The sequence below is a fragment of the Mesitornis unicolor genome, unplaced genomic scaffold (assembly GCF_000695765.1).
Source record: "Mesitornis unicolor isolate BGI_N332 unplaced genomic scaffold, ASM69576v1 scaffold23030, whole genome shotgun sequence".
Classification (NCBI taxonomy): Eukaryota; Metazoa; Chordata; class Aves; order Mesitornithiformes; family Mesitornithidae; genus Mesitornis; species Mesitornis unicolor.
In genome coordinates, this window is record NW_010159304.1 from 75,787 (window position 1) to 102,878 (window position 27,092).

General features: G+C 35.2%; 1 protein-coding gene across 1 annotated transcript in view; it reads right to left on the reverse strand.

Moving 5' to 3' along the window:
- The window catches only part of CDH8 (cadherin 8, type 2), a 149,080-nt gene that overhangs the window by 69,735 nt on the left and 52,253 nt on the right, over positions 1 to 27,092 (reverse strand). Inside the window, exons 3-4 of the mRNA XM_010186281.1 lie at positions 24,505 to 24,799; positions 9,076 to 9,195 (exon numbers count right to left, since the gene is read on the reverse strand). Of these exons, the coding sequence (XP_010184583.1) occupies positions 9,076 to 9,195; positions 24,505 to 24,799 (415 nt within the window). The remainder of the gene's footprint in view (positions 1 to 9,075; positions 9,196 to 24,504; positions 24,800 to 27,092) is intronic.

Consider the following 27,092-nt stretch of genomic DNA (forward strand, 5'->3'; position numbering starts at 1 on the left):
ACTCATAGTAATAAGGCTGCAGCTGGAATGGTGTATCTCGTTTTAAAAAAAATTGGTTTATATATTTAGGGAAGTATAAGGAAAGACTTTACAACCAAGTATCAAAAAATTACAGGGAGCTACCCTCCTTTTCCACTGGGGAAAAGAGAATAAATGCTGTGCCTAAAATATAAACCACAAAATGGGTTTAAATTGCAGCAAGAGAGATTTCTGTTAAACATTAGGGGAATAGTTTCTAAAAGAGAAGGTAAGTACAGACAGAAGGCTGTCTGTAGAATTTGTAGTATTTCCATTATGGAAAGTATTTAAGAACCTATCAGACAAACATCTCTAGAGAATGAGAACAAGTAATTCTGATCCTTTTTTGGACTTGAGGTCCCTTCCTTCCATATTGTCTAAGATAAGGCTTTATCTCTACATTGTCTAAAGTATTTCACAAATCTTAGTCCTATAAAAACATTGAATGGACATGTAGTACAACCACTGAACAGATACTTGCATCATAATTTGGACACAAATACTCTGACTAAAGCTGGAAACATCAGGAAGTGGGTTAGAAGATAAAGAAATCAAGAAGTAATGTATTTGTAATCTATTTCTTCAAAGAATGAAAACACTCAGTATTGGAAGTACCTTTTTTTTTTCAGCTGAGTTGCTTTGCCTAAACAGCTATTGGTGTCACACTGCTCAACAGCAAATAAAACAGCTGCAGAATGGGATTTACTTTTACAGTGGTCCTAAATGCACACACTGAGCAATTTGCACAATCTGTCTCACAACTTGAATCAGTTAAAATGCACCCCTGTGGACTACTTTCGAAAACCTATTTGTAAGAATATACACTGTCTCAACACTGAAATAGATCAGGGGAAAAGATGCAATATGTCAGAGGCTATAGCTGATGAAGAGGAAGAAGAGAAACAAAATGAACAATAGAAATAAGGATCTGGTTTTCACTTCTCATGTTTCATCTTTTTAAGGATATCTTTATGGTAATGCTATAAAACTACAAATAATAATAACTGAAAACATGGAATGAAACCAAGCAGGCACTATGCAAAATTGGAATCTGGCCCTGAAAAGCCTTTCTTAAGCATCTCATTCATCTCACACATTTTGAGGAAGACTTCTTGCTATTTCAGCTTGCATACTTTGGAACTTTTCCTTCTTCATTTTAGAAAAGCCAAGTAACTGCTTTGATCTTCCTTCCATGCTAAAATCTTGGTGGAAATTCTTATTAAATGTAAGTTATTTAGGACCAAAACTCCTGAAAAATCAATCTTGTAATTTCTTCAGGCACCTGTGAGATGCATTCTTTGTATTCCCATGAAGAACACTGACTTCAGTGATGTTTTAGCAGTCCATAAAAAAGTTCACTTTGGAGATCTGTGGAAAACCCATAACATAACTTCTAAAAAATGAATAGATCATAACTACTTTTCTTGAAAATTTAAAAAAAAATCTAGTACTTTGATGATGTGATAGAGGCATACCAATCCACTATTTTTAATTCAATTTACCCTTCATAAAAATCATAATCTTTCTAACAAAAATTATCATCAAATATTCTGATTTCTTATTTAGTTCTAATGCCTTGGAATTTTACATATCTGCAGTCTCTAGTAAAGCTGGCTAACTTTCTAGAAAAATTATCAGTAACAGGAGTTGTCTGAACTACATTCAGATGTAGATACATTTCAAATCAAATACGTTAGCCACAGTAAAAATAATCACAAAGTGAGGAAATAAATGAAATGTTATACCACTTTGTGTGGAGTGATTCTGCACCATTTCTGTATTTTTAAGAGAGAAGTTAACAGTGTATATATTTTATCATCATGGCTTGGTTTAAATTGTATTAGGAAGATGGCACTGCCTTCCTTTCTGTTAAAGCGTGAGATGAAGGTTGAATATTGTTTTATTAATTCTGTTTCTTGTGTAACCTCCAATATACTGTATTTTCTTTTTCAGTCCGTAGTACTTCCATGTTGGTGTTTTCTGATCTTGCTTTCATTCTGAAAGGTTGCCATTGTGTGTAAGTTAACAGCACATATCTCTCACTATATGTATTCTGTTTGAAGAATATTGTATAGGATAACACCTATTACAATACTGCTTTCCTAATTCAGATTAACTTGTATCTCGGTTAAACAGTATGGGTAAAAAGCTTTCATCTTTACTTACCAGCCATTCTCTTTCTCTGGGACCAAGTTTCACTGGCATTACAAAAGGATCACCCTCTCAGCAACTGAGAATGAATGCAGTAAATAAACAATCTGCATTGCATTTATGACCTTGCTTCCTTAGGATTTTATTTGTAATGATCCTCTAATATCTATAATTATACTAGACACTTTACAGAAAGTAACTGTGAATTCTTTTTCAGATGCTTTCCAAATCAAGCTGTGTAATTCAAATTTCCTCTCTCTAATTCAGTCTCTTGAAGCGCAATATTATTTAGATACATAGCCCCTGTTTTCCTCCCCAGCATGAAGAAAATGGGTAAGTCCTAACTATCTCATTAGCTTTCTAAAATGATAGAGGTATTGCTCTGAAATGCAAGAAACATGTGTGGTATCAGCTTTTTTGTTATTCCTATTATTAGATAAACTCTAGAAGCAGAAATCCCTTTTTTTCAAATGCCAATCTGTCTTGATCTCAAGTCACCCATCTTTACCAACTACACACCTTCATAGCTGTTTTCAAACATCTCTACAGTGATTTTATACTTCCTTTATTAATCAGAAAAGACAGCTCTTGCAGCTGCTGAAGGACCCAATCCTACATGCATTATCTATAATAGCTGCACTTTATACTTCCAAGCAAAAAGCAAGAACTGGAGGATTGACCCTCGGGTCCACAGCACTAGCTGTTTGTCAGTACAACTCACTCTCCTAATGGGCTGTCACCAAGACAACTCTCAGGATCACCAGAGAATTTCTGTACAAACACCTTACTGCAACTCCAAAGGTTGCTCAGTGTACTTAGTCCACAATTACTAGAAAAGGCGTACACTAGTTTGAAAATATACTCTATTTTCAGCATGGTGACGAACTGCATCAAAAGCTGTCAAGACGCAGCTGAAGCTGCTGTATCAAGAAGCGACCATGTATATAATCTGGAAATCCTTGCACGTGCTGGAGTCGATTCTGCTACCCTGGGAAAGTTGCTGTCTGGCCCGCATGGACCTACTTTCTCTATGCTCCTGCACACACTTGCCTTCTCCTCTAGGAAAGGAGTTCCTACATCTCACTTCTAAGACAGAATAACATCTACCTATCCCACTTCATGCCTCTTAAAATTATTTCAGTTAAAAGATTAGTTAACTTTAACTAAATCTGCAGTAATTGGCAAGGATATCACAGCAGCACTAGTTAGAATATTAGCTGGAAAGCAGCAGTTCAACCCAGGCTCTGACTAATGTCAAACAAGTTATTTCTCTACACTAATCCCATGAGCGCTTGAATCTAAACTATTTAGAAACTGAACTATTTAGAAAGGCTCTGTTGAACAGGAGTTAGTTCTCTTCCCAGCAGCTCATTACTTTCCCCTTACAGTTGCAGATTACTTCCTGTACCAAAACTGTTTTCCCATCTCTCTCTAGTTTGAAAATGCTACCATGTCATTTTATCATGAGTAATTACAGAAACAGTCCCTGCGCATCTCTTTTATTAACACCTCTCAAATATTTGTGCAGTGATTTCATATCCTCCTTTAATCACCTCTTATCCAGTTTATACAAATTAAATGTTATATTTTTCATTATAAGTAATATTCTTCTTACCTTAGCTACTGTGCTTTGAACTTTCTTTAGTATTTTAGTAGTCATTTTTATGATGATGGGTCTCATCAGTACTACATGCAATATTCTGAGGGCAGCTTGTGCTATCATTGATATGCACCATTACTAATAAACTGTACATTAACTAGATAGAATAAATAGTCTGTAAAATCACTAAAATGTCTGTAACTCAAAAGTTGCTTTCATTTATCCTCTCACTACCTTACCTGTTTTTCTTCAGCTGAACTGTATTTCAAGGTCTGGATGAAGGAAGATAATAAAGACTGTAAATTAAAATAAAAGATTAAGACCTGACTTCTGCTGAATGTCATTTTCATTCCTCCTAGGCCTACTTATTTATGTTCTGATTTCAGAACCACACGATGTTGCAAGTTCAACACTGTGGTCCAGAGAGGGCTGTATACTAAATCATTAAAGGTCTGTTGATTAAAACATGTCCACTTTCACATGGAAATTAAAGCTAGAAAAAAGATCAACATTCACTCTCCAAAGAACTATTTATATTCTATTAGAAGAGTCTTCAGTTATCTAGGACTCCTAACTCTTGTATTCATCTTGGCTTTACTAAATTGAACTTTGACTTTGTACCAAATGACCACATCCAAGATGGCAGTGTTTAAAATCTATTCTTTTTCATATATACTAAGGGTTTATGCTTGAATAATACAGTGTGTTTTCCAGTGCAGTAGGGTGTTTGGTGCAATTTGCCTTGTTCATGTAACTATACTTCATGTATGTGTAGGAGTGACAGTAAGTTCATGTGAAATGTAAATAAGTCAGACACAGCTGAAAAAGTATTTTCTCTGCCATTCCTATATTGTAAAACACAATGTCACTTCATATTATGTTCCATTATGATAATCTTATTTTAGAGCTGACAGTCGTGATTTAATATACTTGAAAAAGCTTAAAAGTGGAAAGTGTACTTTAGCTACTTTTAGCAGTCTTAAGGAATCCCTTTCCTCAGCATTTTTATGTCATCATTTGGATTGTGAGATAATACATACAAGTTGTATACCTTTATAAATAATACACACTTGTCAGGAAACCTGACATGAGTCAGTCAGATGTAATGATAATTACTTACTGAATATATTTTAGTCTAAGGTGAATTTTGTTACTAATCTGATGTCATCACATTGTAGGTTTAGCCTCTGATAGAAAATCTGAATCTGTATCTTTGTAATGTATTACTTATGTTTACTCTTTATCCCATAAACCAGTGGTGAAATTAAAATTCACCTATGAAAAATACTCAGAGTAAACCATCAAAAAAGCATTTACCCTAAGCCATATTCAGAGCACTGAATTAAAAATAACTTCTGAACTACCTTCTTTTGTGCATCTATAACTCGTACAGAAGAATTTACAAACTAGAACTTCAGAACTATATGCATTTTTCATCCAAGGTAATGGAAAAGTATTGGTTTATGGGTTACTTACCATACTTCAGTGCACTCAGCATTACAGAACTGTTTCAGCAAGGAGGTTGAGAGCAATGTCAGAGTTTCAACCAAGAGCCTGATTCAGATAAGGACTACACCTAGTTAATGTCAAGTTAGAAGGAACAGAAAAGCAGAAGAGTAAGCAACTGCTTTCCTCAGGTTTACTCTCAGATGTAGAAACCCTTTCTACCATAGACATAAAGCCATATCCTACTTCTTTGCTCCCTCTTTTTTTTTTTTTTTCAGAGTACTACAGAAGGAAAAGAAATCAGGTGGCATGACTGTGGTTACTTCTCACAGTCAGCTCTCAGCGTACCATTAAAACAAAGCAGCAAGGACAGACAATCTTTAGTTTGAGACAGGAAATTAGAAAAATTATAGGCAGTATAGACTATCTATGGCTGCCCTGGTGCCGGTAGCTGCACAGATCTAAATCTAGTCTTAATTTCTAATAAACACAGCTAATAAAGGCTAGTCATCTAGAAAAATATTAAGATGATGAGCTCTAAGTAACTATAATTTTGATAACATTTGATTCATTCCCACGAATGACAGAAAATATTTACATTCTGAAGTGGATCACTTTAACATAGTTCATTTCTTAAAACAGTGACTCCATGGTGGGAAAGACACAGTGCTGCATATGATATCTGTATTCAGAAACAATCCTGTTTCAAATGAATTGAAAAGGCTTTTAATTTAGCAGGGGCACTAATGAAACGTAACCACAGAGAAAATGTAGCTATACACACATCCACATCCTTTCCCCCACCAAAGAAACCCCAAACCCTAAAATACCTATCACACTTGGAGTATCAACTTCATGCTTGATTTGTTTTGGATAAGACACTACAATACCTGGCCGTTCTCCTTTAATTTGTATACTGTCATGATAGCACTCAAACACCTTCCCACATGAAAACTTGAAAGGTTTCCTGAGCACTACTTACAAACTTGTAAGATAATGTGTTCTTCTGGCCTAGTTACTAAGAGGAAACAAATTTTAGCTTTGATGGTTCACATTGTTAAGGTTGGAGAAATATAAACAAACAACCAAACATACTTTCTATTTGCTTTGGACATTTTCTTTTTGTTAAAATGCACCTTCCACTCGATCTGTCCATGGTAACAACACTGCTGTCCAAATTATACAGCTGCTGAATTAGTGTGCGTGTTTTATGCACCACTACCTATAAAAGGTGATATATACAGTGCCACAAGCTACTGTAAAATTGTAGCTATCTTAGCATAATACTATTGGCATTTTGAGACTGCATGTAACAACCCATAAAACTCTCTGGTAAGTAATAAACATTATCATATCCTTGCTCTAGAATTCCAGCATTACCAAGAAAATCTGCTGCATGGTTCTTTGCATTTTCTAAAATCAATACTTCTCTTCAGAAGAATCACAACTATAAGGCTTCTGGGTTTTCAAGCAACCTTTTTCACCCTGTGTAATAAGCGGCTGCAGTTTCTACATGACCACAGGCATTTGCTTTTCTTAATGTCTACACTTTTATGTATACTTGCTGTTTACATAACCTAAACAAATGTATGCTGGAGGGATCTACTCAGTTTAACATTTAGTATGGCTAAGATTTCTCTAAGCGAATGAAGAGGCATCTCAGACACAAGAACAAATTCTGCAAATTTTAAAACATTACAAGCAACGGATAATTCATAGAAACAACTGCATACCCTCCAGATTTAACAAACTATTGGGTGGGTAGCTGTAAGAGTAGTACAGTAGATACACTGCAGATAAAAGCCATTATGCAGAAATAACAAAGAAAAAGAAGACGGCCTCAGTACATAAACTCATACAGTTGTAATGATTTATAGAAGAACATAACTGATGTTCTCCACAGATTTAGAAAAATGAGGAATCTGAAACCACTTATTCATTCAGAAGCAGCTCCATAATATGAAGCCACTTACTCAGGAACTGTGGCAAAGCTACAGCTTTATTATTAAACTCTCTTTTAAAATGAACATGTAATTTTCATGGTAACTGAACTTCCACTCAAAAGAATATTTGTAACTGGAAATGAAGGTAGGAGGGGGATTTTAATGCTAGTGATACAGGAGAAAAATCATGATTTTCAGGTTCACCAAAAAGCTTTGGAGTTTTTCCTGGCTTTCATGATAACAGAAATCACTTTCCTAGGTAATGAATAGTTGCTTCATTGGATTAAGCACAAGGTTTTAATGCAGTACAAATACTAAACCTGAGTAAAATTAAATAATCTGAAAAAGAACTCTTACATTTGTAATATTTTCTTTTAGGCTATTTTGTGTGAAAGAAGTGAAAAATTTTCCGTGTAGGTGGAGTGCTACACCTGCTAAAGCACTAACTTTCTCTAGTAGAAACTGAGAAAGAGCCTACAGCTAATCCTACTCTAATTATGACAACTAACTCAAGTCATTACTGCATGCGATGATTTGTAATATTAAAGAAAACCAAATCATATAGTTTGATACTTGATGGTCAGGGGTCTGTTCAGAGTCACATTTCCACATGACTTGTGAGAAATCAGCCAGTATGAACTAAGGTGCTTCACTAATACTCCCTTGACACACTTATTTTGAAACAAGCTACTGTTTTTCCATTGTGCTGTACTAAAGTTATTTTTTTGTAAAACTCTATTTTACATGCAGCATAAATAATGAATCACATTTCAGAGATTGTTTTCATGCTGAGGATACCTGTCCTTCACCCAGAAGAAAATACCTCAATGGATTAATCCATTATCTTATTAATATTTACCAGCCTACACTATTTGCCTAAAGACCTGGCAAATTAGGGCACCTTTAGGAAAGGGAAATAATTTTTCCCATGTAATCTCACCAGAAAGAGTTAAAGAATTTCCAGATTTTAAAGAGTCTAAGTGTACTCTGTTTAATGCTGGTGAAAAAGTTTAGCACACTTGATCTATCAAAAGCATCCTTTAATTATTTTTCCTAGCTTTTATTTCACAATTCTGTTAATCTGCATGAGAACAATAATTTTTACTCCTTAATTTACTCCTTTATGGGGATATACATTCAGACATCTTCTTATATGCTTTAAAATTAGTTATAGTTTTCTTCTCCTTAGGAGATCTCAGCTGCTTGACTTACAGTGATTAAAATCTGCTTCTAGTAACAGGTGAAAGAATATAAGAAATAATACCAAAACACTTTAAAAAAACACTTCTCAAACATAAATAAATGAATTTGCTGTAAGTACGACATATGTACAGGAAACAAGAGGGAATGGATTTATTGACACTTCTTTCAGATTACTTTCAAGACTTTAAAACCACAGAGAAATAAAGTAATCCTCAACGCATACTAATAAAACTTCATCCCAACACTCAGTATCATGTTTGTTCTTTCCCCTCATCCACCCAATCAAGAAAGAAAAATATTTTTTAATGAAAACACATGATACATTCACTAAAATTCCCAAGTTAAACTGTACTTTCCTTACTGGAAATGCTTTAGTCTCATATTGAAAATTACATTATGCTCATTAAATCCCTCAGCCCAAGTCTTTCAAACCCGAATTAGTTATAAGTCATATGGCACTCCCACTACCTTTGATTTTGCTTCAGTAACTTCTGTAATGTTACCATTGCCATTACTTACATTATCATTAATACAGGTTTTTATTTGTCTTTTCACATGATCAGACTCTGCTATAATACAAGTGAGATGTGCTACAACTCAGTAATACTGACAGACGTCTACTTATGCTCCCTGTTTAAACATATTATATGAAATAGGTAAGAGGCACGGCCTCTTGTGTAAATATAAGCCAGGGATTCAAATTCAGTCACCTACCTGTATGTGGCTCAATAGAAAAGTAAGGCTGTCCTTCTAGAATGCTATAAACCAGTTTGGCACTATTTCCATAAACTGGATCATCCGCATCTGTAGCTGTGACTTTAGTAACAAAAGTGCCTAAATAAAAAGAATATATAAAATTAATGTTCACTAGAAATTTCCATAACTTATTCAAAACACAATTTGAAACAAAAATCAATTTCCTTGAAACTTCAAAGAAATTTGTGAGGTGTATGACAATAATAAAAGAAAAAAAACAGTAATAACTTAAAATTTTACTTGTGGAACACAAACAAAATATCTTCCTTCAAGATGATATATGCCAGCAGACTGAATTTCTGGGTAAAGGAAAAACCTTTTTAGTAACTGTATTATTTAAGGCTTCTTATTTAAAGCTACCTGATAAATCTGTGTAGACTTCAAGCATTTGCACAGGAATCATATCAAAGGGTACGAAATACAAGGTTACTAATTCAATATAATATATTGCATTGAAGATTTGTAGAATCACATTTGAAAGAACCTTGAAAAGTTACAGAGACTACATAGAAAAGCAATAATAAAAAGGTTGGTTTTTTTTTTCTTCTCTTGGCTTGCAGCTGTAAGAATGGTTTGATGTGGCCACAGTGACAGAGTGAGGACAACATCTATTGTCTCTGAAATGAGTCTCTGCCACTGAGGGGGCCATTGTCTAGCCAGTTACAAAATTCCATACTCTGTCCAAAAAAAAAAAAAAAAACCCAGAAGAAAAAATTAAGGAAATTGCCCTTTCCATTTCTGTAAAAAGCAAAATTGAATTAAATTCAGTAAGTTACATTAAGCTTGCTGAGGAGTCCTTTGTTTTTTGAATGACTAAAATATAATGATGACATTAATTAGGCTCACAATAAAGACAATATCTAGAGAGGGAGATAAAGCAAGAGTAAGAGAGAGGTTAAGGGCTGAATTATGGTTCTTATGCTCAGAAAGGAAAAGAATTACAGTGTCTACCCCCCTTTCTCGATATGACAATAAAAATAATCCCCCCTTCCCTCTCACACTTTGTGTGCTGCTGAATCCAAATCACACAACACTTCAGGACAGGAACAGTAAACTAGTGGGGGAGGAGATCCCTTTGGTATGGCCTTGCACTGTGCTCTCTTTTCTTCTTCCTCTGTATGGCAAGTTACTGTCACAGCTTTGGGCAATTTAGCGTGTTACAGTACATGCATATTATGTAGATGAATATTTGCATGTTTAGAGATGATTGGCATATCATCCAATGGCTTCTATTTCAGGCTTTCCCACCTGGCTGCTCTGAACATTAGGATGAGGCCAGTATGATTTGAGAGTGTCTAGAGGGATTGGTAACAACTCACTTAGGAAGCGGAAGTTCTGCGGTGTTTGAACCTGTAGAGGGTTTGCTGCCTGGGAAAAACTGGATAATGTCCAGGGAAGGGAATGCTGGTTGCAGAAATACATCTCACTAGAGAAAAAAAAAATACCTATGGCTTGTACTGGTCATTTATTTTGGCTACCAGTATAAATGTATCTGTTCTTAGAGGGGAAGAACATCAATGAAGGGAAGCAAATAATCCAAATTGTCTCACATACATTGTTGGTTCATCTTCTGTGACTCATACACCAGTTTGTTGTTCCTACAGCAAGCAACCTCTTAGCCAAGCTGTACCTCCCTCTCGCAGAATTCAGGCTCCACGATCCCAGCAGAACATATCCTGCAGTTCTCAGCTGCTGTCCCGTGTGTGATACCAAATATGAATGTAGAGGTCAGTGCTTTCTTCAATTGGATTCAAACAAATAGCAGGTGATGTACTAAGTTTCTGTGGGATTGGCTGCTATCATAAAATTTCTGTTTTGTGATCTCCTAAAGCAGACGAGGTTTGTGCAGAACATCATATAATGGGACAGGGCTGGAATAAGATAAGGCTCATCACAGAACAGTGAAAATTTTTGTGAGTATTTTATCTAGGCTGTTCCCTTTTGTTTCCATGATATACTTTATACACAAAGGAAAATAAAGAAATGAAACTGTTGACTTCCTGGAGATTATGTTTGATTTGCCTAGCTGGCTCTCATTTCAAAGGACTTCAGAAATAATTACATTGCTTATTTAGAAAGATTTGACATATAATGTCTATTCTTTTCTTATTTCACTTGAGAATGCCTGAAGAATTTATAGATATTTATTTTAAGATTTCAACTTAAATTGATATGCTGATTCTTTGATAAACGCATCCTTTATCCCAAGTGTTCATCAGACATTGAAGTTAAATACTCCTTAATAAAACAAGCAATCAGTGTCTAATACTGCTTCCAATCCTGATGCTCAACTCTCAAGATTTTTTCCTTACGATATAAAATAATTTAATCACTTACTGAGACTCCAGGTTTTTCTGAAATTTACACATACATTAAAAATACATACATAATAGTCAGTATTCCCATTCACTCATTATGAAAAATGCCAAACTCTTCTTTTTCTTTCCCTTACAGGTCACCTGAAGTGACTGTAATAAAACTAATAAAACTAATGAAGGGAATGGAAAAATAGAATACTCTCCCACCTCCTAGAAATCAATTTCTTACACTGCCAGTCTCTGCCACTCAGCACTTCATTTCTGACCATCATACACAGTTCTGAGAACGTCTCTTAAATTCACTAATTTTCTCCCCATATCTTATTGATGAAAATTGTTTATGAAAGATGTAAGCAATCATGAAACAGAAATTAAAGAAATTACTTCCACTATTGAAACTAGTTGAGCTTTTACATAGTTTAAGTTTTACCACCTTTAATTTGATTTTTTTTTTTTGTTTGTTTTATGCAATGAATCAAATCTTCTGCAGGTGTGAAACATTACCATGTTCACACTGACACTAAGTAGTATACAAAGGAGCAAACTCTGTCCTCTCTGCAGCTGCAGAGGATGTTGTTACATCAGTGCTGCTCTGGTTCCACTGCAAGATGTTAAGTGTCCAGAAAAAGGACACCTCTCTCACTCCCATAAGTGACAGAACCCTTTTCAACTAAGCATGAACAAAAGATCTGGAGAACTGAGAGACTCCTTAGGGTGAAAAGAAATGCAGAAGAAAGGAACTCACAGCCACCTTGGCTGTTAGTTAGGCAATCTCCCAAGCACAGCAGAACTCTCCATGCTTTGGTCTAGAGCTCTGGATTATCAATATTTTAGTAGGATTTTACTCCACTACAGACATTACAGTTATAAACTACATGCACATAAATATTTTTACATGCATAATGTGCTTACAGTTTTAAAGATACAAATTTTGCATTGTAAAAGCACTAAGAATGCAGGGAAGAACATTTATTAAGTAAATGCTCTTTGAAAAACAACATTCTGGGTTCTACCCAGAAAATAAACAGCTAAGCTTTCTGTTTGTGTTTAATTTTGACCACATTTGGCTTGTGTGTGTTTCTTCGTCAATGCTACAACAAACTAATTTAGCTTGAGACTATAAATTTGAAATGGTGCCATTTTTACAAGAAAGCCACTATTATAATCCAAGTCATTGTTGTCCTAATTACAATAATATAGCAGTTTTATATAATCTGGTCCAACAACATAATCACTGTTTCCCTTTTTCTTTATGCACCTAATATTGCCTTATGTAAAACAAACCCATTTTTTGATAGATGTGACAAATTTTAAGATGTTCAGTTGAAAAACTTTCTGCATTTTTGAGGTATATTTCCGCAATCCTAATGACCCTGTGATTAAATATGGACTGCAGTGATTCAACAGATTTTAATTAATGAACACTTCTAATGTGATTTAGCCACTAACCATTGCTGATTGTTTTACTCTGTTAGTGTCAGGTCCCATAGTTTCTCTTTGCAACAGGCTAGCAATCAGAGATGCAATTAACAATAAAAGTATTTTTATATGGGTAGGTAAGAAAGCCTGTGTTTGCTGGCAAACTAAGATTAAAAGCCATCATAAAAATAAGATATGTGTGCTCAGCTAGTGCTTTTCTGTTGTATTGCGTTTGTTTTTATGTGCAAGTCAGGGTATAGATCCTGCACATTAGTCAGAAAGAAAAATGCATACTCTGCCACAGGGAGTACAAAAGTTAATTTTTTGGTGTGGCAGTGAAATGTGTGTACAGAAAAAAATAAAAATCAAACTTGCATGTTCAAGAGAAGGTAACGCATAGTCAGTGCCAGAAATTTACATTAATCCATATTCAATGAAGCAACCATTTTGTTGAAAGATGTAATGTCTGGTGAAAATAAAGAGTGTGTCCATAATGTAACCCAGTGGCATCAGGTTTTCTCATCTTCCCCAGTGACTTCTGTTTTGGTTAGGGTTTGGTTGGTTGGTTGTTTTCAGCTTTGGGGTTTTGGTTTTTTTTTTCCTTTTCTGATGCTCTTTCTGGTCTCCCTCACTCCTTCTCTCCTACTCTTCCCAAATCTTGACAGGCTGAAATCTCCATTTCATTCAGAAATCCAATTACCAATCTGAGAGGGCATTAAAAGTATATTTGCATGAAAAAGACCTACTATTATTTATCAACTCTTTTGTTTTTCTAAGAGGATCACTATGCTTTAAAATCTCTAGCTAGACTTTGAGTTTGGCTGATAGCAGCCCTGCAGTCAGTAGTGGTCAAAGCAAAGCATTGTTTGTATTCAGCAGGTCAGATAAGCATTCCTTCCAAAATGAAGCCTTTTCTTCACTGTTCTTCTTTGCTATAATCTCACAGGTAGCATGACAGTTGTTGTCATGGTAACTATTTTTTTATTGAATAAAACTGCCATAATCTCATAAAAACCTGTATAACTTCTTGACATGTAAATTATTACTGCCTCAAAGCTGAAGAAACTTACTCTTGTTTTTCATTGTTGCTGATTTTTTTAAATACAAACCCACAGTTTTAAGCCTTATCATCCTGTATTATTCTATATGAGATAATTTCTAAATATAAAATCTGTGAATTAGAGATTTCACTAGCCACATAAAGAAAACATATGTGGAATAGAAATCTGTCTAATGCACTTCAGAACTTGTTAACATATGTGAAATACACACATAAAATATTATCATCAGTATTTTAAACCACATAAATCACATGTGTGTGCAGATATATGCACATATATATGTTGGTATGTTGTATGAGTTTTAGGGTTCTTTTGCAGATCATACGTTATTTCAACTTCTATCTTCTACATCAGTACTAGATTGTATTTTTGTTATCATTAATAGTAACTTTACTGCAAAATCTCTAAAAGCCCAAAAAAGGTCTCACAATCCAAGAAGGTCCTCTCCCCAAGGACTCCAAGAACTGAGTGCCAGGAAAGACAAATGCAGGCAGATAACTGAAGGGAGACAAGGAGATGACGAAATGACGTGACCCAACCTAGGAAGCAATGCTGTGAGCACATAGTGGTGGTGCTGCCTGACCTACCTGCTCTCAGGGCAGCGCAACTGCCCCACAGTGCCTATCGTGCGTAGGCATCATGGAAGGGTTTTAAGGACTGCTTTGAGAACAGATGGCAGAGGTCTTGTATGGGTTTTTGGTGAGATCTTCCCACACTTACCACACAGGTACTTGCTTTTTAAGTGTCCAGTAGACCCTTTGCAGCGATGAAAAAATAATGGAGGCGGAAGATGATAACCTAAGCAGTGGTAAAGGGGAGAGATATGGGCCAGAATGATCCACTAAAGGGACTAGCCAACCTATGCATGACATGCTAGAAAGACAGGAAGGCCAGAATGTATTCTACTATATCTACACACTATATCTACAGTAGAATTCTCTATAGTCCTTCTCTAGAGACATTCAAAACCTGCCTGGATGTGTTCCTATGGTATCTTCTCTAGGTGATCCTGTTCTAGCAGGGGGGTTGGACTGGATGATATTCAGAGCTCCCTTCCAATCCCTACCACTCTGTGATTCTGTGATACAGGCACTTCTCAAGGAAGAAATAAGAACAAAAATTTGTGTACTTTACAGATGTAATACAGATATGTGGGTGATGAGAACCATATAAATACATAGATAGATACAAGACTTCACTTAATCTTCTGCAAAGAGAAAAACAATAACAAAAGCTTCCTTACAATGAGAAATTGTACAAGGAGGAATAGGTCCCCAAGGGAAATAACAGAATCCTCCTCACTGAAGAGTTCATTCTATTGTGCAGGATGCTAGATAATGTATTCTAAGGGAAAACCCTAGAAAGACAGGAAGATTAACTAATAGGGCAATTTGTCTTTCCCAGCTGTAATTTATTTGACTCTAAGTAGTGAAATACTGTGATGCTGTCATGATCTTGTTTATGATGATTAAGGTAAGGAAGAAGGAAAAGAAGGTTATTCATAGAGCTCAGTTTTAGGCTCAACTGGCTAAATTATTAGACACCTAGTTGCACTACCTTTCTGCTCTATCCAATGGAGGAAGACAGAATTACTCTCGCATGGTATTCTTCCTTCTTCTTTGACTAGAGAGGAATTCTAATTAAATTAGCCAGCTAATGTGAATGCCTAAATCTCATGACTATTCTCTTAGGTGTACCTACTCAAAATAGGCCACACCAGTTTATAACACCAACTCTCCAGGAACCTCAAGTATGCAAACTGGCACACTAATATATAGGACAAGTACAAATCTTGCAAGACTTTTGGTTTCATTTACATTATTTTTCATATATATACACATACACAGCTGTGTGCACTTTTATACTTGCACAGACATTGTATACACTTTCTGAAATAAACTGCAACCAATACACTTAATATTCTTTTTTATATCTAATTTAAAATATTAGAGTAACAAAGCATTACCTGTTAGTTTTGCTAGTTTGCTTTGTATAAGCAGTCATATGTAATGTCACTGAAATGCACAGAAAAAGAGATTTGAGAACCCAGTACTCTACAGACATACAGTAGATGGCAGATAGTGCTCCAAAGAATTGATAGTCTAAACAAGAAGTTATAACACCTGAAAAATCTGGCTTAATATAGGCATGCAAAAGAATCAAATGAGAGCAGCTTCAACAGTAGGAAATAACCACTACAATAAATTATGAAATACCATGAAGGAAAATGCAATAAACTATTTCCTTCTTCCACCAGGAAAAAAATCTTTTCATATATCTCTGAGATACTAAGTCAGGTTTAGCTCCATAAGCAGAAGATTAATCTGGTTGTTTTTTCCCAATGTTACATATTTCTTAGTGCATTTTTTAGAATAGTTTAGAAAGTTAATGAAATCATTAAAAAATGTTAATATCATGCAGTATGTGTATGAGTCAAAATCTCTGAACAACTCAATATCCTACCACGTGTTTTTAGATTGCTCATGTGTCATTTTAAGGACTTTTTATAATGCAAAGGAAATAGGAAAAATATATTGTATGCAAATGTGTAACTGAAAAAGTATGAAAGGTGCTTGCTATGCATAGGAGAAAAATGCCTTCTGTACAGCCCACAGACAATGGAGCAAGCTGGCAGTCTTCAGCATTTCACAGCTGTATAATGAGGACTGTAGGAAGCATGGCTGTGAAATCTAATAAGCTGCATATTTTTATAATTTTTCTGCATAAACTAATTGTTTTAGAACTCAGATGCTGACTTTTTAACATGATCTTTTGGAAACAAAAAATGTTTTACATCAGAAATATATATATATAGATCTAGTGATACAGATAACTTTAGAAATCATCCTTGCTAATGTTACCTATTGCTTGGATTTAGCTTGTGTGAATCTAATGAGTAAGGACGCTGCCTATTCAGTTTTAAGGCTGGCAGTTCTTTCTTGCTACAACTTATAAGATGGTGCCATTAGAGAGCCTGCAGGTATTCCTTTATAAATTCCCCCGGATGGCTGTTTGCTAGGATTAGAATACAGCCGGTAACATCACAGGCAACAGTAGAAGGGTAAAATATATTTTATGTTTGGTTTAAAGAATTATGTTTTCTTTTCATGTAACTTTTTTCTTCTCCTTTAGATATCATCCTCACTATGGAATATTAATTGATATTTGTGAGAGATGTGGGAAATAGCTGTTCTTTTGTTCAGGACATTTTGAAAGACTGCTTGTCTCTAATCAATTGACTCTTTCATCAGCATCTATTCTGTGAGGTCCCCGGGCAAAGACACTAAAATTGGATGATCACTGTACACTATATTTCCAAGCAGAAAAAAAAAGAAGTACCATAAGGCTTGTTGATTTAGATGGAAGCTTCAAGTTATGCTCAGGTGTATTGTATAAAAATATAAATAAATAATAAACTAGCCCTGGCTGTTTACTGTGGAAATTCTTTCAATTATAACTTTCTGTTGTAAAAACAGAAAACGGCTGGTAGCCACTGCAGCTTTGATGCTCTGCTTGCTTTGTTTGGCAGAGTAAAGCCTATAATGCCAGCAACTGTATTCCAGGTCGGAAAAGCAGACTCTGAAATATTGTCCCCTCAGGCCACTGCGGAGCAAGCATATGGCAGCAGAGACCATTTGGCCCCCAGGGAAAGGGTACAGTTGAATCAGCTGCCCAGCAGTACTCTACTGGCTGATTCATGAGAAAGCTGTATTGACATCAGCTCTGCAGGCAATTGCTTATCTGTATTCATGAAGAAATGTTAAGTGCGGTAGATTCAGCAACTAAACAAAGACAGAGGTACCAGTTCAGGGCAGGGTAAGGAATGACCAGTGCTAGGAAAAAAAAAATCAGAATAGGATCTGAATCTCATTTTCCCAAATGTCAAGTGTGTCCATCAAAGAGACACCTAACACAGGCCATCAGAATTAATGGAGTTTGAGGAGTATTGGTCCCCAGTGTTCTAAAGCTTGATATAAGTTTTACTAACAAAAGTTTATGTGAAAATATTGCCACTCTGAATTTAATTTCTGAACTTTCTACCTCGTGGTTAGAACTTGTCTAGATTTCCCATAGCTGAAAAAAAGAGAGAATGCATTCCAGTTCATTTCTGTGGCATTTCACAGAGCCTCAGTCTGGCAAAAATATGTACTGGTCTACTTCTTCTCATCTCTTTGTTTTCCACTTAGGCATCATCCACTGGCCAGAAAATGGGCTTATCTCACAGGCATAGCTGATTTGAAAAATTAAATAGCCTGCATTCAAAGCCAAGAAAACATAAATATTACCACAGTTTTAAACATTTTTTTCTCCAAAATTTAAATTTGGGAAAATTCTGAAAAATTCTTGCTAAGAGTAGATTTAAACTTGTAACCAAAAGAGAACGTATCAGAAATCTGAGTTGAAGACTTATTTTCATATAGTCATAGAACAGAAATACGACAATTCATTTGATATGTACAAATGAAAGCAACCACAAAGAATTTCAGAAGCAGAATATCTGCAACAAGAACAAGATGTTTGTGACTGTAAGACAAGAATCATCTGGAAAAACAGCAGTAGGACAGATTCTTGTAATTACATAGGACTTGAGAAGCATGTACCTAAGACTGCCAGTATTTTCTTTGCTCTGCCCTCATATGATCAACATACAGCTATGTCTGTGTCTCTGTCCTCATCCTGTGGAACAGGAACATCACAGGAAGATGTATTCCTTTATATGGAGCTCCATAAGGACATATTACTTCAATTCTGACGCAAACAGTTTTTTCCTGAGAAGTTTATCTTCATTGTGTCTCATTTGCATGACATTCCTTCATGCAAATGGAACTTGTGTACAAAAATTGGAAAATCTGTGATAAATTGCTGACACTTAACAGAGAGGAGAAAAAGGCGGCATTTGTCTAAGAAACGACTACACATTAATAGCTCCATACTTTGCACAGGTAATTTAGGGCTTATTTCTAAGAACCAGACACTGTGATCAGAACCTGAACATACAAGTACTTGCTGCCATAGGTACGAAGCATTCTGAGCAATCCCACTGATCTTAGCAATTCTGTATAAAGTCAATGAACCAGCTTAGTACACTCAGGACAATACAGATTGGCACAAGTCAAGTGTCAGATTATAAACCCCTAAAGAGCAGTATCATAACTTCATCCATGGTCCTCAAGCTCCTCCTGGTTATTTAAGAACAATATAAAAAGATAATGTCATTTCAATCAGACCTCATGAGGAATGGAAAGTACAAAAATGATTGCATATACTCAGAAATATGTTTTTTCAAGGCTCAATAACAAGTCAAATTAAGGAGAAGACTGTCTTGGTTTCAAATACATCCTAACCAATTACTTAAGATTACTTACAACTTTGCTTTTGGAACCGTGTCTCGGTTATGCAGAATGTACAGAAGATTTTAAACACATGCACTAAATAAATCTCTCACGTAAAATGCTTTTCAGTACCACAGCTAGTGAATTTGATTATGCACAAAATGAACAAGTAGAGGAACAAGACAACACGAAGACATACATTTTCTAACATCTGTTACATTGTTGCCATATTTTACAACATCTGCTGGTTTTTTTCCTTAGCTTTTGCACTCCCTTTGTATTTACCCTTTGGGCTAATTTGTAGTTGACCTCAGCAATACAGTCCTTTTACTCTACAGTTTTGTGACAAAATATCATTGATTTAACAGTCATTCTCAGTGCCTTAAAAGTCAATGAATACACAGAAAAAACCCCAGTAAGACAGTGTGGTTGATCTTGATAACATTTCAGGTCAGGTTTTTATCACAACGTTTTAATTTATCAAGTTATGTTACCACTGTTCATATCACACATTGCATGTTGATTTCATATTCAGCAGATTTTGTCCTTTTGCAATTTGTGACTGGAAGAGAACTAGTATCTTTGGGAGAACTGGAAAGAAAAACTACACTGTGTACAGTGGGCTTTACTATACTTGGCTATACTAAATAACTCTGTTCTGCTTTCGCCAAAAAAAAACAAAAAAACAAAAAAACAAAACACAAAAGATTGAATGGTTTCTTATTTACAGTGGTGTAATCAAGGGCAAACTTTGATCCAAAGGAAAACATCGCTAAGTAGATGTGCTTGTGCCAAAACTGGAAACTGATATTCTGACTCAAGTGAAAGCCAATAAAGACCTTTTTCCCCTAGTAAACAGTTTTCATTGAGGCATTTAAGGACAAAAATATTATTCTAAGCTGTTTCACGTTGTCAGTATTCTCAGTGTTAAAGGCAAAAGTATTTCCAGAGCAACGGCGGACTGAATTCAAATGTATGTATTATACAAGGGGGTTTTTTTATGGCTGTCAGTGAATTTCTTAGTATTTGGATATTATTACAGTTTGACTGTTTACCTTAATTCAGGAAAACTATGAGAGAATTCTCTTCCCTTATGGCTTTTGTTCTTTTTCCATCTGTGTCCTTTTTTATTTCACCAACACATTTGTCACTCTTCTTCTGTCGTCTTCTGTCTTTCAACATGACACTAGCTGTCTAAACACTCTTGGCTTCACTAAGAAGAAAATCAAGAAATTTCACTCCTCATTTCTCTCCTGAAAAAAGATCCTGAAATAGCACTACTGGGAGACAATATCCAGCTTTTGCTCCCATTATCACCTCTGCAGTTTGCTTTCAGGGAATTAATGAATCTGTGTGTAGCTGAGAAGGCAACACAGAAACACAACATATTTGGGGGATGGGGGGGGAGGGGTGTTAATTTTCAACCCCCCCCCCCCCCCCCCCCCTTTTCTTTAAATAAGCTGCAGAACCAGATCCAATTACCCTCATGGATCTTCTAAGATTGTTCATTCATTTACGTAATTTGCCATCTTCATTGCAGGCATATATACAGAGCTCCTAGACAAATGGGAAAGAAAGAAATGAGTCATGGGGTTCTTCCTCCCAGAAGCTTAGCTGAATCTCTTTTTAAAAGGTTTTTACTGGGTTTCATTACCAGTGTGTCCCTTTACATCTAAAAGTGATTAAAGAAGATTTACAGACAAATTAAATTATTTCCTATTTGTGAAATGCAACACTGTTACACTGAAGTGATTCCACAGATTTCACTTTTTGATCTTTAATTCCTTAAGGAAATTAATATCAGAATTAAGATTAAAGTGCTCCATTTCAGCAAAGAACATATTCTCCATATACATTAACAGCTTAACACAAGCAAATTTATAATTTTGGAGTTAGGTAACAGGGCTTACTATGGCAGATTATATAGGAATTACCTAAAAAAATGAAAGGAGCACAAGCATGAAATAAGGGAAAATTCAATTTACATCTCAAAACTTTTTCTGGAATGTGCTTCTCTTTTTCCTCAAAGAGAAAAAAAAATAATTTCAAAATAACCATGAATACAGTGACGATACACACCACTCAGTACGTGTGTGGGTGTGTGTTCTGTGAAGACAGCTGAAAAGTGAGCATCGTTTCTACCGGAGATAACACAGTGTAATACCAATCGTCTTTGCACCAAGTAGTGGGAGAAAAGCCATGCAAATCCTTTTCTTTTGTTTTAGTAGAGAAGCAGGATTTTCCAGATATCACTGATATATAACACAAAAATTAAACAGGCTAGACCATGACCATATACATGAGATAATCTCATACAGTGACATGCACACATTCATACATATCACATACAGAAAGTGTGTATATACATTGCAGTGTTCACATCCCCACAGAGCATGATTCATGTTCTAGATATTCATGCAAAAATACCACTGACATTCATATGACACATCTCTTCTAGCAAGGAACATAAGATTCATATGTAATGTAGCTATTAGAAAAATGGCATTGTGTTAGAACCTCAACATTATATTACAGAACAATGTGACAGGCTAATGTGTTCATCTGCATTTTCTGCATTGCTTTCCACAGAGGTCCAAAAATAAAATGCCTTCTACTGCACCCTCATTACATAAGTACTATATACATATCTATATATAGCATATGAGCTCCTCTTCTGTTTCCGAGCAATCAAAATTGGAATGAGCATTTTGAGGAAAGAAGAGGTTTAGTAGCACTTTGTTTTATCCTGAGTAAGAATATTGTCTAGCAATGATGGTGTTGTAGAAATGTTAAGGTTGAAATTAGCTGTGGGTGGAGATCTCTTTATGTGGAATTAAGTAAGTGGATAATGGAAGTGAAATGCTCTCACTTTGGAAAAAAAAAATTCCTTGAACTCTGAAAGGAGACAAAAGTTTTCTTATAAACGTTATAAAAGAGTCAAAGTAACTTTAAGACAACAAAAAAAACTTTAAGGAAGTTAAAATAATTTACAGAACATCATTTACTGCAGCTTTTGAAGTTGCTACCTGTGGGTTAAAAGAGGAAGGCAGAAGAGAATAGTAAGAGCAACATTGGTGAAGGGGTAACATTCTTATCTTCAACTTTCCAGCCTTGAAATTTGGTTCCATCAGAGATTAAGACACAGACTTGACTGCACATGCTGCTTGACTTTATAGTCATTCATGACCCATGTAATGCAATTGCAAACATACTCTGAGTTTTGAAGTGAGAATTAGGGGTTTTGGTGGTGGTTTTTTTTTCACCAAAACAGCAGAAGCATATATTTGTGCTTCTTTAGAGAAATAGCTTGTAAAGATGCACTCCTAGGAACATCACGTAAAAGACATGCAAGGATCAAAGACCATAAAGGATAAATGTGCAATATGTGCAAAAAAATCAGTTCCTTTCACCAAAACTGACATCTATGTGCAAGCATTGGACATTTCTTCTACTATCTTCCATCTATAATCTTCTATTAAGCTTTCCCTGATAAAGTTTTATCTTTTAATTCATGTCTCATGCCCTTCCTTTACATTTTCTCCTCTCTTTCACCCTAACACTTTTCTCAGTTGTTTCATTTTCCCCTCTTTTGTTGTTTTACCTTTTATTCTCTTGCTCACAATGCACTTTTACTACACTTTAAACCTCATGTTAACCAGTTCACTAGATATTTATTCATTTTATCTTCTGACTTGTTTCCTGTGACGGCTTTTAGGTTTTAGGTTTTGTTTGTTTGCTTTTCCTCATCTTTTTTACAGTGAATAATCCTTGGGGAGGGGCTATGTCTTTACTAAGGACTATGAAAAGTGCTCACATGCACAGATATAAATTATTTTTATAGTAGACTTTGTGATCAGAAACCATCTTTTACTGCCTGCATGTATCTTCATTTACTTTTTTCCTGGAATACTGAACAAGTCTCATTCATGTAAGGATTAACTGCCTTCAGTTTCTCTTCTTCCTTATCCTACTCCATCCTTTTTTTTACTTACTTCTTTTTTTTCCAAATTTATTTTATTTGATTAAGCCATTTTCTTGCCTAAAGCTTTGCAAAAATATCTTCTGAAAACAGGTCCATAATATGATTGTGCTGTTGTATAATTAAAAGTAACTTAAAACATTAAACCTATGTTTTGATAAAAGAACTGACAGGCAGGCTTGAAACTTTCCATATCAGTTTCAGCACAAGCAATTCAATGCAAACAAGATATGAAAATCTTGGAGAAGTTGGAGAAGTGTTGATAAAAAAATGATGCCACAGGTATCACCATCTAGTCAACACCATGCTTACATTTGAAAATGATCTGGTACAACTCGTTGTACTGGATGTGAGTAAGAGGATGGTTCTGGCTTCTCACATTCCTCCTCTTTTTAACTAAGACAGAAAGGTGTATTTGAAACTTTCTGATAGAGTGCAGCTTTATTTTACAAAGTGCCTTGGCATTACTTCAATTGTCTTGTTTTGACAGATGTAAACATACACCTCTAAGTACATAGTTACATATTTTCAAACACAGAAAAAGGGACAAAGTATGCAAAAAAATTCTAATATATTAATCCATGAGGAAATAAATTCACACTAATCCAAAAAAATGAATAAATATAAGTAAAACGTATTAAGAAGATTATTTCCCGCTCCTTTCTTTTTCTCCCCTTTCACGCAGTTAATTTCCCTTTTCACCATCTTTGTCCACAGCTTTCTCTGTTTTCCCCTTCCATCTTCTGTGCAAATCCTACAGCTAATTAGTTAAGTCCACTCTAGAGTCTATCAATCAATTCCCAGACAGAGCATCTCTCATTTCAATGTTTTTGGCTGATTACAGTTGCACTTAGAACAAAACAAATAAGTATGTATCAACATGCTGCAAGTGTTACATCTGTGTATGAAAATACACAAACAGATAATTAAACATCAACAAAATATCAATAGGATTAGAGTGTCATGTTGGAACAAACCTTGATAAATCCTTCTGAATAACAATAACTACAGCATCATAAGTGGAATATAAATTTAGCCCATTAAGTGTTGTTGGACAAAGAAAGACACATTAATACATCTGTTAGTCATTTTCTTACTACTAAGGGACTATACTATTGTGCTGCAGATGAAAGATTTGGCCAAGAAGAGATTTGAAAATATGCAAATTAATGCTAACAACATAATAAATAACTTATTATTCATCAACAACTCAATGGCATACTGGCGTAGTTTAAACTGTGAGTAATCAAAGTTCATTGATGTTTAGACATACATACCTACAACAGACATTTCTGGAACCATGGCATGATACGGACCATCAACAAACTCTGGAGCATTGTCATTGATGTCTTGAACCTTAATAATGAATTCTGAAGGAGGCTCCAGAGGTTTGTTTGTGTCCCTGTCGACTGCTTGAGCTGTTAGAGTGTATTCAGCTTTTTCCTCACGGTCAAGCCTTTTCATTGCATGAATGTCTCCAGTCTTATCATTGATCACAAAGATTGTTCCAGCTCCATCTCCTGACAGAATATACTTGATTTTGCTGCTGCCAGGGTCCAGGTCTGTGTGTAACTGAAAGGAAAAAAAAGCATTTTAGAGTCAAAAATTACACACAGAATTTTTTTGCATTGGTCTAACTACACATTTTGTCAAACTGTTCGTTTGTACTTTACCCTTAGCACCAGTGATCCATACCTCAGCTTGAACAGACAAGGAGAGTAGGGATTTGTATGCATACCAATCAAAAAGGAATGTAATAGGCATAATTAGACTATCTATTTTAAAAGCAGCTGTTATATATAAGTCCTCATTCTAAAATGTAAATGTTTTCAGAACTATTATCAGCCAAAATGAACAAGTACAGAATGTCCTTAACCTATTAGATCAAAGGGTGAATGAAAGATTAACAATAACATATATTTTAATCTAGTTTATTATTTTTAGTTATTATTTTCGGCTTTTTTTTTGTAGGCTCAGAGCCAAGCACTAAATATCAGATTTTCTGCAATAATTTTTAACTTGCAAGGATGAGTGCACCAAGTGGTGGACCATATGTGTTAGTGTCAACACATTCAAAAATACAGGATAATAACTTAAATATACAGTAGTAGTGCTTTAAATTCTATTTACTAGTAAATCTAACAGACTCGATATAAACAATAAGAAGTAGTGAATTACACATCATTAAAAATGTAACTTGTGATTATATTTATCACTGCCTCACAAAAGATAACTAGGATAGCTGCAATATGACTTGCAACTACTACTAAACTTGTTCCTGTTTGCTCATTTTTGTGCAGACAGCTGAACAGAAATTGTTGCTGGTTATGCATTTTGCTCTTCAATTGATAGCAGTCATTTCTAGGACCAGGTAGCATTGTCATTTAATAGAAGAACCTGTATTAGGACATTAAAATAAGGTGTAGGAAAAACCCCTTGTAACACTGGCTACAGTCAAGCCACAAGTAGATTTTTATGTCATACCTCAAGTAGGCTTTGCAGGTTCTTCAGTAGGTAATTGGTCACATACAGTTACATCTGCAAATTAGATGTTCAGGAATAAGAGCTTAGAAAACTCGTTAGCAGCACTGAACAAAAAGGAATCTCAAATTGTTGCAGTGAGCACAGTGGGCAACAGCAGTCAGGTTTGATTTTCCAGCTGATCTAGTTTATTATACGTACAAAGTCTTGGGCCACCAGTGCATTCTCTGTTCTGCAATAATAGCAGAACTCCCACTGACTACAAGAGGTGTAAGTTCATCCTCTGTGTTTTGCTGGGTGACACATTATTACCACAACAGCTATTACCACACCTTTGTTTTGACAGCTTTTTAAAAGCACTTTATCTGTCTGTGAATACAAGTGACTTGATCCAGTTCACTCTTTCTACCCAAACCACACGAATATACAAATAGACATAAGTTCCAGCTGAGTCTTTTTTCCAAAAAACTCAACTCTACTTTTTTGTAGTTGCCATCAGCTTTTACTTGAGAAAAATCAGCATCATTTATGTTATGTTAATTTAACAGCACTCTCCTGTTAGTTGATACTGCAGTTTTGTCTCCTAAGAAAGATACATCAATACAACTTTTTTTTGTCTTAAAGATTATTGTTCTTATAAGCAGGATTATACTATATCTAGGTGTCAGCAACATAAAGAAGGAATATTTTCAGGATCCCAGAGCCTGTCAAGATCAACCCAGAAACTGTTTGTGTTTTAAACAGATTGTTTATACTTTAAGCATCTGTTTGATCCCTGAATAAAATCTATACATTAACAACATAGCATACAAAGGTTTTGGCAGAACATTCATGGCTGAATTGGAGTGATGTCATATTAAAACATTGTCTGACTCACACAACTCGGTAAAGCAATTGGGAACATCTCAGTTCATCCAACTACATAAAACCTTACAGTGAAAAAGTAATCTGAATTTCTAAAAGGGTACTGGCTGGATAAACTAGGTATCCCTTGCAGATAGTTGAGAATGCTCAAAGTTTCTCCAGTTCTCTAGTAAGTAGTAGAGGCTGTTAATATAATCTCTGATATAAGATGTACCCACATTATCTAACAGAAGCTATGGTTCATAAACCAGTTCTGGTATAAGTTATTGTGAAGCGTTAAAACCTTTCCAGTGCAAGTAATATACTAACAGTCAAAATGAAAAAAGTCTATGATTAGTGTTAATTGTTTCTTCTAATAAGTTAAAGTCCTTTGTATCAAAAGAAAGAAATACATGCTGCTGTTTGAAACACTATACAGTGAAGGCCTAATCATTCAACAGAAAGTGGAAGAGCTAGGAGCATTTTATAATCTTAAAGTTGAAATCGAGACTGATTACTGAAAATCAGGGGTTTTTACTCA